Consider the following 21,290-nt stretch of genomic DNA (forward strand, 5'->3'; position numbering starts at 1 on the left):
TCAGGCCATATTATTTCTTCAACAAATACTGACCCTCTTAATGCTTTAGAAAAGGATAAGAGCACCCAGGTGCTGCTCAAAAATGCATCATCAGCAAGTGTGAGCACGTCGATTAAAGCAGAAGTTTTGACAGTTTGATGAACTGAAGCATTCAGGCGTGTGTTAAGTCAATGCCAAGGAGGATAGACATCAGCAATGATCTTACAAGAGCAAGTGTTCATCAATCTGGGAAGGGTTATAAGGCCATTTCCAAAGAATTTCAAATCTATCATTCAACAGTGAGGAAGATTATTTACAAGTCGAGAATATTCAAGACAGATGCTAATAGTCCTAGCAGTGGATGTCCCACCCAATTCACCCCAAGACTGATTGTGCAAGACTCAAAGAAACTGCAAAAAACCCAAGAGCTTCTTCCCAGACTCTACAGGCCTTGGTTAGCATGTTACATGTTAAAGTTCATGACAGTACAATTAGAAACACACCGAATAAGTAGGACTTATTTGGAAGAGTTAGCAGGAGAAAGCTTCTTGTCTCTAAAAACATCGTGGCAGCACGGCGAAAGCTGCGTCTGAACAAACCACACGACTTCCAGACCAAAGTGACGTTGTTTTGCTATAATGAACAGCGCCACGTTTGGAGATAACCAAACACAGCATGTCAGCGCAAACACCTCACACCACCTGTCAACCACGGTGGTGGAAGTGTGATGATTTGGGGCCTTTTTTGCAGCAACAGGATTTGGGTGCCTTGCATTTACCGAGTCAGCCATGAACTCCTCTGTAGACCAAAGTATGTCATCTGTTGGCCAGTTAACAGATCACATGTTACTGGTCCAAACTGGATCTTAACTGCAGAACAGTGATCCCAAGCACGGCATCAAATTTACAACAGAACGGCCGAAGGAGAAACGAATCAAGATGTTGCAATGATCCAGTCATCAACTATAAGAAACCTGTGCATAAACAAATGCCTGCAAACTGTATAAAAAGGTCTAAAATTCCCTGACAGCAATGTGAGAGACTGATAAAGTCATATAGAAAACGATGACTTTAAGTTGTCGCTGTTAAAGGTGGTTCTACGAGCTAATGAATCATTGTTTTTCACACCCTCCTTCTGCATTTCGACAGTCTAATGCGTTGTTGTTGTTCCTCTGAGTTGTATTTAAATAATTTCCATACCTGATAAAACCAGATGATTTTTTATTTCTTTATGTTCTGATACACAGAACCTTAGACCTGAAAGAGGATCTTCTTTTCCTCTGAAATGAAAATTCCTCTAAAAATCTACACGTTTGGTTACAGTTCAGTTTATTAGAATTAATCTGAGGACTTGCAAATCAGAGAAATGATGTCAGAGTCTTCTGGCTTCCAGTGTTGCAGCTATAATTGCACTAAAATAATTTATAGCCATTTTTCCAAATCTTTTCCTGTTTCTTGGGTGGGCGGGTGCAAAATATATACTGCACATGATTTCCTTTTTGAAAACAGAGTCAACACTTTGATAGTTGTTACACATGAGTTTTATTACACTGTCGGCCTGTTTACATTGACAGAAAAGCAGTGAAGGACAGACTTAAGTACTGCATCACCAGCATAAAAACAGCCAAAATACCGTAACGCTAGTGTTTCCACTTAATGTGTTTACACAGGGTCCGAAAACAACTTGTGAATTTGACGAGAATCCACATCCAAGTCTTTTTTTTCCCACAGTCCAATCTTGCACACCTCCGAAACTTGAGCCGTAACGGGATAACGCCTGTGCGATTTCCCAACTCGAGTTAATGGAATGCAGTAAGTCTTCTTATGTGCATTTGATTCACAGTAAAGCACGAGGGTCAGAAGACGGCCATGAGCTGGAAACATTTCAATGAAGACATGCTTAAGATTTTTGTTGCCATGTGGGAATCCAGTTTTACTTATTTGAGTTGGGTTATCTAATGATACACCCAATAAAACCTCTGTTAACAAACATGAACATGGTCCTAACATGCTATATTTATAGAGACACACTCACACACAGGTACTGGTGTGTCAATAGAGTGATGGATCGGAAACATGGCAAAGAAGAATTACATTTATTACATGTATACAATTTCAATGTGTGACATGGAAAGTTTCCAGCAAAAACACAAAGAACAATGTTAAATGTGTCAATTAGTGTCATCACAATAAAAACAAACGGTGCTTTCAGACTATTACTTTTGGTTATACTACATTATTTAGGAAGGTGAAGAATAACTGATCAGTTTTCAGTTGACAACCCACTAACATACTCCACCCTCAGTAGTTTTAATAATGTTTCTCTTATGAATATATACTGTATATACTACAAATAATAACACTGATAACATGTGGTCAGATACCATTGTACATACATACAATAACCAGGATGTGTCCACACAGAACAATAGATGCGTGTCCATTCAAAATTCAAAGTCCGACCAAAGCGGTTATTCAGAGCATGCTGGCACGCTAGTTTCCAAACAACACCCATAATATGGTCTGTTATTATAATCTCAGTATCAGCACGTGTTAATGAGAATCATACAGGTTCCTTCGTCCAAAGCAAAAGGTCGAGCAGCACGTCACATTTAATACGAAACGCAGGCCTGTTCCTCTTTAGGATGTCGTTTTCATTCTGTTGTCTGTATGTGTGCATTATCTCAGTGTACAAGGAATGTAAAATCTTCTGGTTTACATTTAAAAACACATAATTTAATTTGGGTTTACTCATAATAATAATAATAATAATAATAATAAATTGGTCTGACCAAAGGTAAAGTTTTAACAGAAAAATACTTTTTTATTTTTGTCTTCACATTGTTGCAATATTTCTCCTTTTTCCAGTAGTTTAGTTGAACGTACATATATATCTTTATATTCCAGTGTTTCTTCTTTTGCACATGTCTAACACCTGTCCTACTCCAACAAGTATTCTGCTTTACTTTTGTAAAGATGAGAGCCATGGTTTGCATTCTTGAAACGCTAATAAAAGCTATTTCATTTTATAAAACTAATCCTATCTGGTTTAATCCTAAAGAAGAGGTAAACTCACTTGTTTTTTTTTTGTTGTTTTTTTTGTTACTCAAAGCTTGCAGCCAGTATGCTAACAGTCTCAGTCGCGTGAAGATACATTTGAATGCATTGGCCGCTTAAATTAGGAAATTAAGTCTACAGATCAGACGATGAAAGCAACAGAACAGGAAGAAGACTCGAAATGAGCTCTAATTGTGTTAAATTGTTTTGTTTTTGTTCTTGTTGTTGCTACAGGATGACTCCTTTCTATTAAAGAACGTTTTCTCTGGGGAAGGGGGAGGGGGCTACCTATGGGTTCTAGGGCTGAGTGGGTCATTATGGGTAATCTGAATTACATTTATTCAGGTATTTTCCTCTTGGAAGGAGGCACCAGGTGTGCAGGCAGCTCTGATGGTAGTTCATGTCCCTCAAGTTTCACCTTTATCAGATGATTGGCTAAAGCAAACTCCTCATCGTCGAGCATGCCGTCCTTATCGATATCTGCCAGCTTCCAGATCTTGCCCAGCACTGTATTGGGCAGTTTTGACTTGACCATCTCCTTCTTGGCGTTGGCTCCGGTCACCTTCCCGTTGACAGGAGATAATGTGTAGAAAATCTCGTCGTAAGCAGGTTTGTCGCGAGCGACGACCCACTCTGCTTCGTCGATGCCTTCGCCGGCTCCTTCGCCGTACCCGTGACCGAACGGGCCGTCCAACGTGCCGTCAAACGCGCCGCCCTTCACTACTGCGTTGGGCCGCTGGGTTTCCTCTTGTCGGACCAGGACCATTAAGCTGGCGATGTCATTGGCTAACATGTCATCGACCGCCTCCAAGAATTTAGGTTTTAGAGGCTGGAATTTGTTGAGATCCTGAGCTTGGAGTTGGTCCTGTAAAAAACACAAGTTTATCTCAAGTTAGGTTATAATCTAAAGATGCAGAACTATACCCTCAGCACAGATAAAGATCATTTTAAAATACACATCTGTAAAGAATGCTGATGTAGTCAATCAAATGTCCCAGAAGTATTCTATAAAATTACTTAAGTCACTGAAGTAACAATAAAATATGCTGCAATAAAAGTGTCACTTTAGTAATATTTACAAGTACAATTAGGTAAGCATTACACAATTCAAGTAAATAGCCTGGTACTTATATCACTATAGCACTCAAAGTGCTTTCTACTACAAGCCTCACTCACACAGATTAATCTATACCTTTTTGTTTTCTACACTTTTATCTAACATAATGGGAAGAATTTAATAAGCATTTACTTCCTCCTTCTCCTTTTCAAACATAAAATGGTCAACATTTTGTGTTTGGTTTTTTTCCATGTGAATGTGATGGATTTCAATGATTTTGTGTTTATTTGTTTTTAGTGCACTGACACTTGTTATTTATGTGTTCAAAAGAAAGATTGAATTGGCGAACTGATTGATTACATTCAAAAATACTCTGATAGATGCAATATCTTGCCCAAGGATACTTGACTTCAACACAAGAACAGGAGGAGCTGGTGATCAGTCTACCGACATACTGCTTGATAGCTGCACAAGTGATGTACATGAGTTAAAGTACTCAGTTAGCACTCTACTTACAATGGAACTCTGTTTCATCCCATTTGTAGCCACAAAATATCTTAAAGTACATAAAGGAAAATCGAGTATTGTTCCACAGAACAAAAAAAGAAAATAGAGAAACACAAAATACAGAGTGGTATACAACGTTATGAGAAGCTTATTGAAATGTACAACATGGCCCACAACACCAGAGGCTGACAGTTCTATGTGCAGTAAAGATTAAGATCAATCTTATATGACAATAATAATAACAACATTAAGTTAATAAAGACCAATTATCAACATTTCCCTCATCAGTTAAAGTCTCTGCTGAGTGTGTTGTACTTCAGTGGTTAGCTCAGGAAACGGTAAAACGCTTTTTCTCTTTGGAATTTAATTAGACTGACTGTTACTACTGTCTCTATTTCACTCCCTTGTTAGATTAAAAATAACTACTCGTGTAACTTAAAATCAGTGAAGCCCTTGTATTCATGCCGCTCATGTCAAAACCTCAGTTACTAAACCTTAATCCTTTGCTTCACTGCTTACCTGCATCTTTTTCAGATTAGGAAAATCTCCAGGTGATATCTGATGTTCTCTTTCGATGCGTTTGTAGATATCTCCAAGGCTGGCGATGAGCTCTTTCTTCTTGTTCTCCTTCCCAAACACAGCAGGCATTTCTTTTTTAAGTGAGCTGATGATATAAGCGTGGACCTGCAGATTAAGAGAGTTATCGATGACTTCACATGGAAAGTAAAAGCAACTGTGTTTGAATTCATTAAGCTTTTATTTGTTATTCTTGTTATAGGTGCTAATTGATGTTTATTAATCAATGGGAGAAAATGCTCTTTGAGCAGGTACTAGGAGACTAAATTCTTTATAAGCTTCTGTTGAAGTTATTCAAATGGTTCCACTTCAAAATCGTGTCTGTTATAATATTCCACATTATGCTATAAAGCAACATCCAGTGTTGGGAAGGTTACTTTCAAAATGTATTCCACTACAGATTACAGAATACATGCCCCAAAATGTATTTTGTAACGTATTCCGTTACGTTACTCAATGAGAGTAACGTATTCTGAATACTTTGGATTACTTAATATATTATCATGCTTTTTACAACTACATGAATGTACTATTGCTGTGTGATTTATTACTATTACTGAAGGTCCGCGGCTCCGAACCATAGTAAAGGGACCTCTGGCTAATACGTCGGGTTCCGTGTCGGGCTCGTAGCCGAAAAATAGCTTTACTTGGTTGTCTGGGTCAAGTTTGAGACAGAGAGAGGTGTCGAAAGGCTGCCCCAACGAAACTTATTGTTTCGGAGGAAAACACGAACACGGTGTACAGTCGAGTCTTAATAGCTTACTTACAACTGCGCTCGTCAGGCACTCTTCTTGGCTGCAGTGGTTATTATTATATTTACATGCTTCCAGCTCCCGTTTCTGCTCGATGACACCTCGGACTTTTCCACTCTACTTTTTCTCCCTCCTCGCGCTCACAGACACATAACGGGTATGGCAGTCCATTCTCCCTGCAGCACGGACTACACTGCCCATGAGGCTACATTCTTTAGGGCTATGCCTGTAGCATTCTGCCTATTAGCTTAGCACAAGAACAACAACAAAAAGGCGCTCTCTCACCCAGGAAACAAACAGTCGCAGAGAGAGCGCGTCACCCTGTAACCATGGCAACCATAACGCTGCCGCCTGGAACAACAGAACATAGCTGTCAAACAAAACCCAAACAGTCCTGACATTGGTCCTGACCCGCGACAATATGAAACAGGAAAATACCGCCGTGTAATCCATTTATTTCAACAAAGTAACTGTATTCTAAATACCACCTTTTTAAACGGTAACTGTAACGGAATACAGTTACTCATATTTTGTATTTTAAATACGTAACGGCGGTACATGTGTTCCGTTACTCCCCAACACTGGCAACATCCAAGTATGCAGAAGTAAAGAGCTATATATAAAAAAAGAAACTGTAGCAAAACTGAGCTTGGAGTAGGTAAAAACGGGATCAAGTGCAGCAGAGGTAGTTAATTGTTAACTTTTTATGAGTGGGAAAAAAGTCACCTATTAAATGTCATGAGATTGACTTGTTCTTTTTGTTTGTTCTTCCAAGCCCCACAAGAGACACAAAGAAAAACAGATGCAAAAATGTGTGCACTCTAATAAATCTATGAGCTCATATAAAGTAGATAATCTTTGTTTTAAAGTAATCTGATTACGTGTTTTATTGTCTCCGGTTCTCCTTGTAATGATTGAATTACGTTTGAGCTTCTGACAAGTGTGTAAAATGTAACACAAGCCAGTGACAACATTAAGCTTGAGGACACTTAATATTCCATAAACCAGATTAGTCATCCACCTTACTGTTACCTTTGTGGGCATTTCTTTTAATAATTAACAAATTCTAATTCACATTTGGAGTCCACTTCTCATTACAAAAAGGTTTTTTCCTGGAAAAGGTGTTTAAACAATATTCAGCAGAAACTAAACGTGCAAAAAGAAAAAGAAAAAAAAAGGGAAATCCACACATTTGTTCAGTCACTGTGGCGATACACGCATTCCCGGGTCTACCTCATGTCCTTGAAACTCATCACAAAACACACCAACACCCATCAGCTGTCTAACAGGAAAAGTGCTTGACTCTCAGTGTGATAAACCTGTGTGTGTTTGACTGTGTGCACTTGTGCGTTTCCTCCGCTGCGTTTCCTCGAACTACAACAGGCAGCAGACTGTCGCCTACCTAACTTCCTGTCCAGAGAGGAAATGGGAAACAATTCATTGTCATTTGTCTAACTCTATTAGTTCTGCGAAACATCTCTTTCTGTCAAGGTTAACAGCTGAACAACACAGCTGAGCACAATAAATAGGAAGCACACAGATAAAAATCGGTGATACTGACAACTTAAACATGTCAGCATGGTGTAACAGCTCAGCACTAAATGTAGGAAATGTTGCGTAACATCGACATTATTTGACGTCAACTGTTTCGAGCATCCTGTGTCGCAGGTGCTCCTCACCTTGGCTAGTCTTGCCCTTTTTATCAGATCATTAAGTTTTCTAAGTGCTGCATTTCTCGGTAAGGACTGGATGTCCTTAAATAAGTCCTGTTCCTCGGCCTCGAACAGCTTCCTGTTGTCAGGAATCAACAGCGGGTGGGACCAAAATGAACCGATATAGACGCGAATCACCTGTCAGTGAGGGAGACAGAACAAAAAATAAATTATTAAGTAAATAAAGTCAGAGGCAAACTGGACCATTCTTTACATAATATGCCATTAACAGTCCTTCAAATGGCCACCATTATGGATCATAGCTCCTCAGATATTACATAAAAAACATTAAATATAAAGTCTTTAAATACTCTTACAACCAGTTAACAATTCTGCAATCTGTGAGCCCACAGGCTAGTCTGCAAACTTTGTCTGTGGGAGCCAGCATACGTGGATATCACATGACAAATATCTGGTTCAAAGCCTCCAGTTGCATCTGATGGTCTTTATTTTAAGAATCCAGATCAATAAAAAATACATGTACAATTGCCAGTGGTTTTAAAAATTAATTTTGGCTAACGCAACCCCTCTTTTAGTCTCCGTATTGATCTGCTCCAACTCAACTCAGACTAGAAAAGGAAGTCTATAATCTTGTACCTCAGCCACAGATTTTACACATTTATGTTCAGATATCTATGTGGTTGCAAATATTAACAATCAAGTGCCTAATTTCATTATTTCACTCTAAAATTATTTCTTCAAAGCAATCTTTAAAAAAAAAAACATTACAATTCTGTGATTATAATATTTAGACATAGGTGAAGGGATCAATTATAGGCTTAAAACCGTATGAACGCCATCACAGAAACCCTCTATGTGCCTCTGTTTGTACAGTTTAGCGTACCTCAGGCGTGTTGACTATTTTCCCCAGTGACCACATCAGAGCACCGTACACTCTCATCAGCTGCTGAGTCTCTATCTGGTCAGCCTTGTTAAGCACAACTCTGGAGAAAAAGACAGAAGAGAGTGATGATGATTCTTACTACAAGCTACTCACATTAATATTGCATGGATGCCCAGGTACCAATGATATGGTATTTAAAAAAAAAAAGATAAAAGGAAAATATTTGGTGTGAATTTAAGAATCCCACAGTACCTGATCTTGTCCTCATGGTTCTTTAGGGCCTTTATCACCTCTGAGAACTCATCAGAGATGTCCAGTTTGTGAGCATCAAACAGTAAAATGATCCTGTCCACTCGCTCTGCAAACCACTCCAGGACAGCTGCAAAGTCATAGCCTAGAAGGGGGGGTTGGAATAAGGATATCAGATAATTTGATGGGGCACTGAGTGAAGCAGATAATTGTACACACATCTTTTTACCTCTCAATCCTTTACTCACATCAAAACCACTTTAGTTATTGGTTATACTAGTGGTCAACACAACTGAAGTTACAGACTGAGAACATGCATTCAACTTTTGAGGTAAAAGTCAGCAGAGCAAGTTAAGATGGGAACATCATTATGGCCTGAAAATAGTCCCAAGACAAATCCAATGGCTGCAGGTCAAAGAGGAGGCACTAAAACTTATGCCCATATTGCAGCATGTTGAGAGAAAAGAACGTCTGTTTCCTGATGAAAACAGTGCTGCCAATGTTCAAACAAAGTGGCTTTTTAAAGTTGAACAATAGGGGGAGAGCCCTCAAACTACAGACTGTTATTTCCATCTGTCATAAGATTAATAATGAGTAGTTTACACTAAATAAGTGCATTGTACTCGTGGCATTCTGCAAGAAAGCTATGAATAATGCTTCCTCTGTAAAACATGTAAATATCAATTAATGAATGAGTCCAACAGCAGGTGTACGCCACTGACTTCTTTGACTTTCTACCTCAGCCAAGGACGAAACGCTAGCTTACCTGAAGGAATTCCACAGGATATGAGAGGGAAACAAAGAACAAAGGGTAGATCGAAGGATTAGTAAGCTCTAGTGTTCAAACAACACTGAAGGACACACAACAGACGCAGAGTCAGTCCAGTGCTGCAGTATTTAATTATGAGCGATAACACCCAGGAGAAATCCTACGAGTAAGCAAGAGTTTTAGGTTAATTCAGGGATTATCAGATGGATTTTCTTTGTAAAGCTATGCACGTAAAATATGCCTTTACATATTTAAAACTACATTTAGAGGCTGTTTGCTCTGAACATAACAGCATTTGATTATCTGTACACAGCTGTGATAAGAAGCCCCCATTTCACATACTTGCTGCACAGTAGTGGAACAGTTTACACTCCACGGTGGCTTTGAGTGTTTAACAAAACGTCCAAATATCTGAGTTCTTGTGTTAATGTTTACATGATGCTTCAATTGTTAACAAAAATGGGTATTTTAAGGAATAAATTAATCTCACTTGGCTAAAATGCATTCCCCAGTAGGATGTGAGAAAAACTTTAGCAGCAGCAGCAGCAAGTATGTAAAACATTTGTTTCGGACTGCATCTGTATGAATAGAGTCAAGAGGAGAAAGAGGGCACACTGACGCTTGAGAATACAACAAGAAGTGTTAAGAGAGATATGGATACCTTGATATTTTTAAATTCTACTGGAATATTCTTCACCCAGTGCACTTCTCACGTGTTATGGGAATAAGGCAACACTTCAATTTTAAGCTCCGTTATCCAACTGTGAAGGGCACGGTGCTCCTAAGCAAAAAGTCAGAGTGAAATAACCTGCCTACAGTGGAGGTAAGATGCTCATGAGGTCTGACAGTGATGCTAGTGTTATGCTCTTGGACTATTAAAATGTGGAGACCAAAGGTGCCCAGGAGATTATCAAAATTGCAGGAATTCATAAGAAGGACACAGACTGTACATAAAGGATGGGTGTAGCCAGTGTGGCATGAGCCCTGGTTATTGTCATGGGGCAGCAGCACTAATTCTTTTGTTTGTTTGCATGTGCGTGCGTGTGTGTGTGTGTGTGTGTGTGTGTGTGTGTGTGTGCGCGCGTGCGTGTGTGTGTCAAATCATAAAAAGCCCAGTTTTGAAGCTTCACACATTAGCTGTGGATTTGAGAAACCCGTCACCACTTTTACTGTCTGACCAGAATTTAAACAAATAAAAATCATCATATAAAATATGTCTGTGTAGGTTCTCAGTCATCCAGGTCATGGTAGTGTAAGGAGTTTGAGAAGAAAGAAACTGGACTTCTTTAAATTAACTTAAAGTTAGTCAAAGAAGTCCAGTCGCTTTCTTTTTAAGCTCCTTTGACAATTTTGTATTAACAAAAGACTTAAAAGTGTTCTATTTGTAAACAGAGAAGTCGCCCCCTGCTGACCATTACAGAGAAAGCAGATTCAACTCGACATTTTCCTTATTTTCAGACCTGCTGGCTATGTCTATCTTTTATATACAGTTTATGAGTGGCCAAAATAATTGCCATTATAATTTTTAAGTCAGCTAACTGCACAGATAATATTAATAATAATTTTATGAAACAAGGTGAACTTTTCCCAAAGCCACGTGACAAGACTGGTGAAGAACATGTAAAAGCCCACAAATTCTTCAGAGTCAAGGTATCATTTGAAGCCTTCTGCAGCTGGTTGTTGCCAAGATTTATTATCTACAATACCTCCATAAAGACATCTGTGGAGGCTGCTATAGCCTGACAACTCCTCCTCTGGAGACAGACACGCACACACAGTTGAGCACACACAGTTGAGCACACACAAACACAAACACTCTTAAAAACACTGAAACAGAGTAAAAGAAAAGTGACTAAGAGAAAGAATGTGACACAGAACATGTAAATGAAACATGATGATGATGATGATGATGGGGAACTAAATGAAAAGTTAATGAACACACAGAAACAAAACAATTGCACACAGAGTCCCCAGAGAAAACACAGCTGTGCTCACTCAGCAGAGGTTAAGTTTAACTTGTATTTGTTCTTTTGTGTTGGCCACAGAGTATCCGTGTTTCACTTCACTGTGCTGTTTATTTGGTTTAACACCACGTTGTTTGGACACTTGGGCCAAAAAGAAAAAAAAAAAAAAGGTGAAACAGAGCTGGTGCTTGTCCGGTTCCTTTTAACAACTTCCAAACATAAATTTCATATTTGGTTAATGTTTATGAAACACTGATTTACTTCATTTCTCAACAGTAAAGCTGGAGACAACAAAAACTCTCATGACAAGCATTAAAGTTATGAATAATATTCATGCAGACCCAACCCTGGTATGAAGTAATGTCCTGAACTCTGTGACCAGAACTTTTTCGCTTTTAATCAAAAGCTGAATAAGCATCCTGATACGTCGTCTTATAACAGGACTCCAAATGTCACGGTACTGGTCGTGCACAAGAACACCATAAATACTCTCTGGAGCGGGAACGTCTAAAATTATTATATTAAAACACCATTACTACTTTTATTTTTCAAGTATTCATATAATCAGTGATTTGCTATGGTGACAGACAATACTGGATATGCCAAAAGTCAATTAGTTCAGGCTTTACTTGGGATAGCAAACCAAAACAGTGCCTGTTCTCCTCGAACGGGGGGAGAAACAGGAAAATAGACAAAAGATGGAAGAAAAGAAAGCATTCGCCTTTGAAAGAAACTCAAAGAGGGTGAGTGCAGGACAGAATAAATTAAGACTTACTTTAACAAAAGAACTGGAATGGTTAATGTTAGCGGTTGGTATAGCGATGCCACCATTTAGCTTTAGGAATGGCAGCCATGCCAGACACACATCATGCTGTGAGACAGCTCGGGAACATTCTTGAAAACTTTCCATGCAAAGTTTCTCTTCACGTCATCAGCTTTTTGCATTTTAGCACACACCATAATGGAGCTCTGACAACTACCAGTTCGCTCTTTGTTGTAAGGGCAACATTATGGGCGTGAACGAGGTGGTAATTTGGGGCGTTTAATGTTTTCTTTGAACTGTTCCTTTTTCCACGGTGGAATGAATGTGCAGTATATATGTTTGATGACTTTAAAAAACAAGAACTAAGCACAAAAGTTTGTATTTATTTTGGATTTTCTCTCATTTATGGACTACACTGTTACAGCAGCGCTTGAATCCAGGGCTATAGTGCACTGTGATTCCTCCGTTATCTCTTCCTATGCTTCGTCCTTTGTGGCGCAATCCTGATAACAGCTGGAGGACAGCTGTTGAAACCTCGTATTCATTTTCACATATTTTTGTTTTCTGTTTATGTTTTTCTTTCCACTCACACATAAACACACAAACGCCAGTGTTGTACTGACCAGCGCATCTTTTCATTGCGAGGTTAGCAGACATAAGTCGCAGAAGCGAACACACTCTGAGATGGTAATCACACACTTCTGACATGTCACAATTTTGTTCTGTCTATCTTTGGTGGGACAGTTATGAAGCTCTCAGTATTGCAAGTATGAAATGTAGGACCATGGTTTTAAAGCCATGAACATTTACTGAAGTCTTTAACACTCGTCATCCTTTACCAGGAAAAACTCAAAATTACACACACCTGCTTTACTGTATATCATATTAGATTGAAATAATAATGTCTTTGTTTAGATCTGACACAGAGGTCAGAAGGTTGGGGTTTTGTTTATGTCAATCTTGTCCCCAGAGAAAAGGTATCAAAGCACATTGTACTTTCACCACTGCAAGACTCATACAGTGGTACCTTAAATAGTTTTACACTTCTTTGGCCGCATGCCCTTCCTACTTGGGAAACAGTTCAAGATTGAAATTCCCAGTCTAGCATGTCTTGTTCAATACCTACAGATGATAAATATTCATAAGCATCCTCAAAATCCGATCAAATGTTTAAAAAGTTTAACCTAAAATGTATTTTATGGCATACTGTGCAACCATTTGGTTACCCATGAGTCCTCTTACATCTACAACTTTTTGTTTACACTACATTAAAGTTGATCCAAATGAACCTCATATAATTTTGTTTTTCTTTTTTTCATTTCCATGCGAGACTTAAGAAAACCAAAAAGTAGAAAGTGTTAAAATTCAGGCAGTGTGCACTTATGTGCGCATGTTGGAGAACAAATTCAAAGCTCATCTTTTTGTAACAGCTTCCTGTTCTTTGAAATGAATGAAGCATAATCCTCCTGATAGCAAAAGCTAAAACAAACACACGGGTTCAAAGGAAATGCTGACATTGTAGTTCAGAGTTCAGTGGGACTGGGGGGCTGCAGTTCAATGGATGCAGAGGATAAACACACACACATGCACACACACACCATAAACAGAAGAGAATAGAAATTTGAGCATCACAAATGTGTTTCTTACCTCGACTGATTCTCTGCTTTTCTCCAGACAAAATCCCTGGCGTGTCGATCACGCTGATGCTTTCCAGTACAGGGTTAGGAAGCTGAGCACACACAAACCTACACACACACACACGCACACACACACACACAAAACAGACATGAGATAGAGAGAAAGTTCCAGGACACAAGTTTAAAATCATCCATCAGCATGGCCCTATCTCAGTTACCCTCTCTCCTCTGTCTCTGCTGCTCTCCCTAGTTTTATCCAGCTGAATAAATATGAACAGGTAAGCAGTCGTCCTCAATGCGAACCCTCTAAATCCCCACTGACAGACATCATTTTTTCCTGTCTCCTTTCAACATTGCTTGATCCTCACACTGGGGACACTACCATAAGAGCTTCTGCCAGTGTACTTTTAAGCAGAAGGATGGCTCTACAGAGACTGCTGGCTGTCTCTCACACAGCCATTAACAAAGAAAACCCTGACCAGTGAGCGGGGGGAAATTCAATCACAAAGGAATGTAGAGCTGTGGTGTGGATTCTCACTTGTGCTCCCTCAGTCTTTCCCTCTGTGTTTGAATACTTACTCACTGTACACACCAATAAAGACCATCATCTGAAAGTGTGAGTGCGCCCATCTAATCATCTACCTGTTGAGAAATGCATTTCCAAATGCATTCAGCTTTCTGAAGGGCTTCTTGGGGTCAACCACCAAAGCATTGCCGGGGATGACTCCTTCTGTGTCGCCGTGCATCACTGCGATGAAGGAATCTGTGGTGGGTTCGGGGCCAATCCGCATGCCAGGAAAATCCTGCTCCAACAGGTAGCTGCGGGTGAGATGACAGGAAATAGCAGTTAGCAAAACAAGATGAGAGAGGAGATGTTTTCAATCACCGTGTAAGAATAAGTCAACTGTGTAAAAAGGTTTTCTAAGTATGCTGAAATAATTCCTCGAAGATTAACAAAGAACAATAGTGAAAAAGGATCAACAAGATATTACAAGATTATGATCAGCATTATAAAGTATTATAAAAAGGTTATATATACATTTGTATTAGAATATTTGATCCAGCATCAATCTTTAGATAAAACCTCTAATACATATTGCATCTGTAGCCTCTAATTTCAAAGTTCTGCTGCATTTTATATGATTTTTTTAAATTTTAATTCTGCTGAAATGAAATTGGTCTGGATGGTAAGACGCAATTGAGAAATAACCAGAAAACATGTCTGTCTTGAATTAGACGCTGCTGGAAGCAAGATTAGGGGAATTTTAGATGATCACAGACTGGATGGCTGCCACTGACCAGATCCAAAACAAGCAAAATTTAGTTTACTGGTAAACACATGGACCAATAAAGGACTTTTGGAAAAGAGTGTTCTGATCAGGTGAGGTAAGGATGGAGGAACTTTGTCAATAAAGTGGAATTAAAAGCCTTGAAAATGTATAAAAATATTAATGCTTTTGTTACTTCCAAGCACAGATTTCTGTTTTCTGTTTTTTTCCCTCGCTGGTTTTAAGCGACCAAAAACCAAAACGTGGTGTGCCTGACTGTCAGTCTTGTTACCATACGATCATGGCTTAACCACAGAAACACAGTCCAAAAACAACAAAGAATTATCAAAAAAATTAAAGGAACACCTTTTAATTAGAGCAGAGCGTCAAGTCAATTAAACTTCTAGGGTTTTGATCTGCTTGCAGAGAGGGTTGTTAATCTGTTTCAGCTGCTTTGATCCACTAAAGAAGGGAATCAATAAGAAAACCTCCGAAACAGGAATTGTTTTCAGATGAAGGCCACTAACACTTTTCCCTCTTGATCTTTTCTGACTGTTTTTTCACTACTAGTAAGGCAATATCTGGACCCTACTGAGGTTGCACAAGTAATCCAGCTCCTCCAGGATGGCACATGTGGGTCATTGCCAGAAGGGTTGCTGTGTCTCCCATCACAGTCTCAGGAGCACTGAGGAGATTCCAGGAGACAGGCAGTTACTCTAGGAGAGCTGGACAGAACCATAGAAAGTCCTTAACCCATCAGCAGGAATTTTATCTGCTCCTTTGTGGAAACAACATGATGCACACTGATGTAAATGCCTCTTACAAAACAGCCAGCAACAGACTTCATGAGGGCTCTGTGCTCACTGCCCAGCACTATGGAGCCTGATGCCATAGAACACCAGAATTGGCAGGTTGACCACTGGTGCCCTGTGCTTTTTCAGAGATGAGAGCAGTTTCACATTAACCACATATGACAGACATGAAACAGTCTGGAGAAGCCATGGAGAATGTCATACTGCCTTTAATATTATTGAGCATGACTGGTTTGGTGGAAGGTCAGAGATGGTCTGGTGAAGCATATCCACAAAGGGAAACACAGACCTCCACAGCCTAGGCAACAGCACCCTGACTGCCATTGGGTATCAGGATGAAATCCTTGGGCCTTCTGTGAGACTCTACACTGATGCAGTGGGCCCTGGATTCCTTGTGGTGCACTACAATGTCCAGCCTCATGTGCAAAGAGTATGCAGGCAGTTCCTGGAGGATGAAGGAATTGATACCACTTACTGACCCCCATGCTCACATGACCTAAATGCAATAGAACACCTGTGGGACCTTATGTTTCAGCCCAGCGCTGCCAAGTACCACCTCAAACTGCCCAGGAGCTGAGTGATCCCCTGCTCCAGATCTAGCAGGAGATCCTCCAGGACACCAGCCGTCAACTCATCAAGAGCATACATTGTCAGGCATACATATAAGCACTTGGGGGCCAAACAAACTACTGAGTGCCATTTTAAGTTGCTGCAATGAAATTTTGGCAAAATGAATGAGACTGACAAATCATTTTTACACTTTATTGGGGTGTCTATGAATTCAGACATCCATAAGATGATCATTTTAATTTTCATGAAACAATGTGACATTGTTTTTCAAACACATTACCCAGTCTATATCATTATAGAAATCCAGCATGATTTTTCCCCCATTGAGATCTGATCTCTTTTCAAAGAGTTCCCTTTTTTCCATGTTTTTGAACAGCATATCCTCACACTGTTTAGATTAGTGGTACTGCAGTTAGAGCGCGTATATTTCTCAAAAGTGTCAACCGATTCCATTAAAAATTTAAGCCAAGCTTTCAATTTCAATCTGAATCTCTACTCCAGTGCTATTATTTTTTAGAACTGGTTCACTGGAAATGAAAAGAAGAAAGTGGACAAAACCAGAAATTAACATTGAATCAATCTTCTGCTGCACAATCAGCCACTCTTTTTAACCACTGAATATAGTGGTATTGACATTCCCATGGTCTAATTCTTGCCAGTGGGTAAGAATTTGGTTAAGAGCTTCCTCTTTGTAGAGGTCAAACAGTTAATATACAGCCTTGCCACCGGCTTGTTTAATCAATGATTATCACAGACTGCTGAAGTGAAAACGGCTTGGGAACAGGGAATTCAAATTTGGGAATGTGTTCTGCTGCAAAAAAGTATCACAACTAACTCACAGCACAACTAAACTGGCCTAGTTGGCATTGCAACTGACTTCCATTTGATATGTTTCAGATGTGAAAGGTTAAATCCTCAGCTGTGGATTCAGTGACAACACACATGTTTCAAATGAAAGCTGGTGTGTTTCTGTTGAGTTTCACACTCCCAAAAATGCAATGTGAGACCACAAAAGGAGATTTAGGCAAAGAGATTTATAGCTATAAGGGTGTGGGATGCGTGCACATTTTAACTGCTACAAGGTGTAAGGATGGTGCCCTGATATCCACAGACATACATCCACCTTGTCAGAGCTTGTCGAAGGAGCCAGTAGTGCCTGGTGGAGCCATCTCTGTGCACACATGTCTGTACAGTGAGCTCTTCTGTCTATAAAGAGGTTGTGTAATGCATGTGCACAACTACATACATATGCACTAGTATATGTGTCATATCATACATATAATCCATGTACGTGCACTCCAGATATATACATCTGCTCCTATCATATCAGTTTTCATTTGACTGTGAGATGGAGTTAAGAAAATCCTTCACCTCAATGATGCATCTCTTGAGTTTTAAAGACCAAAGTATATTGAAATTTACCTGTGAATGAACAGATTTAGGCACATGAGGAGGGCCCAGATTTACAGTTTATTATCTTCTATATTGAAGGAAATTGTATATCCTGGCATTGGCTTGCTCTCTGAAAAGTCCCCAAACAGAAAATGTGAGACCTAGAAGGAAAAATCAATAAATTCAGCCCCAAACGGAGGGAAAGTTGAGACTGCTTAACTCTGAATAACTTCAAAGGCAGTCAGACTGTATTACCCTCCATCAGCTTCTCCTGTCTTTAATCCATTTCCTGTCTCTGCCAGGCAGATATCCTTTTACGACTTTTCTAATTCATGCCAAGACAAATATTATTTTAGTAAACATATTTACTGTAACGCCTCGATTAAATCCACTGGCTATACAAGTCTGAAAATAAACGTCTAGCAAAGTAGAGAATAACACTGCTGGCAGTTTGTAGCTTGGCAGACCACGCAAGCACATCAAACCCAGAGGGAGACCATGGGGCATGAAATGAAAGAGAAGCAGCAGCTCCATCCAAGTGTTACTCAGCAGTTTGTACATTCTGCATCCTACTGCTACAATGCCAGTGGCGTGGGGGTCAGGCTGCTGACCGGGACGGTGTCGTGAGTGACAGAGGAAGGAGAGAGGAGAGCAGGAATCAGACACAGAGGAGGAAGAAGAGAGAGAAGGCAGAGATTGGAGCAGAGATGGTCCCATCTTACAGAAGGAAGTCACTAACAGCATCCACTCTCTGGCTTTCATAGGCTTAACCCACTAATTGCCTACTACTCTCCACAAGTGTGTGCGTGTGCACAATTGTGCGTTTATGTCAAAGGGGTGAGATGTTAGCAGTAGGACTGCAGCTCAAAAGAGGCTCGACACCCAGCTGCTAACACTTCTCACCGTCACACACTAATTTCACTGATACTCCAGGTCATGTGCTCTGACAGAACAGCAACACATCATTATGAGGTGAAGCACAAAAGCAATGATCCAGTTCAGTAATACCAGTCAAATAGCAACATATGTGCTCGTTGCACTGACTAGGAAATTCTGGGTCGATACTGATGTTTAAACAACAATTTGGCCAATTGTTTCTCAGTTTTGTTTTTTGTGTTTGTTTCCCCACTTTGGTTCCAGAGAATCAAATAACTCCTGATTTTTAAAGACTTTTATCTCTTTAAACATTAAACCAGCATAAAACTGATGGGAGAAAAAGGTTAAAAACTGAGCCAATACCAATACGTGGCTGATAAATCGGTGTATCAATCTCCCTATGTGTAGTTGCAACAACAACAATGTCAAAACCATATTAGGACACTGTGTGTTACATAATATAATAACACAAAATGTCTACTAAGACATGAAAATGTGGTCAATTAGAGAGTTCAAAAGGTTTAATAAAAGGGGGAAAAAAACACTCAAAGCACATGTTTGTATACTTATTTTCTCCATGCTGTAAAAAGCAGAAGTTAGGAGCGAGTCAAGACTTCCTGCACCCCAGGGCAAAACAGCTCTGCATGAGTCCTAACAGTGGGTTCCTACATGGAAGCCTCGCTGCCCACCTCTATCAGTTCACAAACTATATCAGCAACAAATAGCTGCTTATTGTTTTTACACAATAATTAAAATCAGTAATAAACAATTTACACCTACATGTCCTGAACTTTGCCTCAAGTGAACACATTTATTTGACCAATACTCATGAAGTAATGCTCATCTTTCAGTCTGACTTCATCAGGGAGAGCTCCAGAACGATGCAGTAATGCCTGCAAATGCAACAAGTCTGCCTGTGTAGGAGTCATGCCAAATAAACCCTTTATGGATCCAATAAAGCTTGAGGAGGTGTGCCTCCTCACAATATTTTTTCTCATTGTTCTGTGTTTTTTTTTTTTTTGGTTGCTTTGTGTGCATAACTATGACCACCTCTTCCTCACGCTTGCTGTCAAACTGCTGGAAAAGTCAGCTTGGGTGTGTCATGCTCTCCCTCTTTCTATCGTTCCTTCTTTTTTGGTAGCCTCTCCCTCATTTGTTTGTGCTTGTTTCTAAGGGTTTCTTTGCATGTGTGTGAGCAAACATACCGTATGAAGCTGGTCTTGCCAGTAGAATACTGTCCCACCAGTAAGACCATGGGCTTGTTGTCAAAGTCAGCATCCTCCAGTGCCGGAGAGTGGAACTCATGAAACTTGTAGCTCTCCTCCAGTGGTAGGAGCTTGGTTTTATAGAGTTTCTTCAATCCTTCACTGACTGTCTGAAAGACTTCCGGCTCCTTCTTCCTCCTATCATCGGTTCCAAGCCAGCTGAACATCGCTGCTGGTTACTTATAGTTAGACTTAGTTATGCTCCAGATAGGTAATGATAATCAAAAATGCTAATTATTAATCAGCTAGAAATCTATGCCAGCTTACTCTGTTTGACACTGACCTGAAAGGCTACTAAATGTGTTCTCAATGTAGTTTAAGTGAAATATTCCAAAACTATTAAATGATCTATAACGAAAAAAGATCTAAGTTATCAAAACCAAATTTACACTAAAGAAAATGTTTTAATAAGACCTGCATAAATATATAGATATTTTGTTTGTCCTGTAAATGTATTTTAACACACACAATACAGGACTATTAGTGTCCAATGGTTAACGTTAGTCGCTATCCTACTGCACTAAATGGGTGGTGACACTTATGGTTTTTGATGATATATTAAGTCAATTTTGATTATTTATAGGCTTTACACTGTGGTGATATGTACAACGTAAAAACAAACAAAACAAAAACAATCCTAAAAACAAATCGCTCCGTAAATTAATCAGAATTTAAACCTGATCATTCAAATGCACTCTCATCATCTCGAGTCCATCGGTCCTCCCAGTCCAGTCCAGGCCACCTCTGCTGCAGAGCCTGTTTATGTTTACCCCCAGTCTACCTCAGTAAACAAACGCTGCCGACAAAAGCCTAAATCATTCTGCTCTGACTCAACATCACATTACCGCTATTCAATTTCGTCCGAGGGCTAGCAAAGGAATCCCAAAAATGATGCACCGACAGGCTGTCAGGAGAGCAAGCCCCGTTATTGTTCCGCCGCTCCCGCTCTTCTGCTCAAAAACAAAAAGGAAAAAACAACACAACAACCAGAGCAAACAATCCTCAGGGACAAAGATTATTTTTTGTCGTTTTCGAGTTAAAAATAAAAGCAGACTGTCTTGCTAGCACTACCGGTTATCTTCTATAACAGCACGGGCTGAAAGTAGCAGCAGCTGATGTCCTGCAGCTCTATTTAAATGCCGAGTCGGAGGAAACCCGAGCCCGCCGGAAGTGCCCAACGGCTGGCAGCCCGACCCACCGTGGACCCGCCCAGGGATGAGAGAGCTGGAGGTGAAGCCGGCC

General features: G+C 39.8%; 1 protein-coding gene across 1 annotated transcript; it reads right to left on the reverse strand.

Annotated features, from left to right (window-relative positions):
* Positions 1 to 1,509: 1,509 nt before the first annotated feature.
* On the reverse strand, positions 1,510 to 21,269 carry ehd3 (EH-domain containing 3). Its single transcript, XM_063495003.1, has 8 exons — positions 19,989 to 21,269; positions 14,508 to 14,684; positions 13,876 to 13,973; positions 8,736 to 8,877; positions 8,484 to 8,583; positions 7,607 to 7,777; positions 5,119 to 5,283; positions 1,510 to 3,900 (listed from the first exon to the last, which is right to left on the reverse strand). The coding sequence occupies exons 1-8, from the start codon at positions 20,213 to 20,215 to the stop codon at positions 3,373 to 3,375; spliced, it is 1,608 nt and encodes a 535-aa protein (XP_063351073.1). The 5' UTR covers positions 20,216 to 21,269; the 3' UTR covers positions 1,510 to 3,372.
* Between the last annotated feature and the right edge of the window lie 21 nt (positions 21,270 to 21,290).

The sequence above is a fragment of the Pelmatolapia mariae genome, linkage group LG15, assembly GCF_036321145.2.
Source record: "Pelmatolapia mariae isolate MD_Pm_ZW linkage group LG15, Pm_UMD_F_2, whole genome shotgun sequence".
In the NCBI taxonomy this organism is placed as follows: domain Eukaryota; kingdom Metazoa; phylum Chordata; class Actinopteri; order Cichliformes; family Cichlidae; genus Pelmatolapia; species Pelmatolapia mariae.

Bases quoted from the DNA above. Each gene is read 5' to 3' on its own strand.
- ehd3 (XM_063495003.1), bottom strand. From the start codon at position 20,215: ATGTTCAGCTGGCTTGGAACCGATGATAGGAGGAAGAAGGAGCCGGAA. The intron at 7,778-8,483 runs GTACGCTAAACT...CCTCACTGACAG, and splicing joins AAATAGTCAACACGCCTGAG to GTGATTCGCGTCTATATCGG. The intron at 3,901-5,118 runs GTAAGCAGTGAA...TGTTTTTTACAG, and splicing joins CTAATCTGAAAAAGATGCAG to GACCAACTCCAAGCTCAGGA.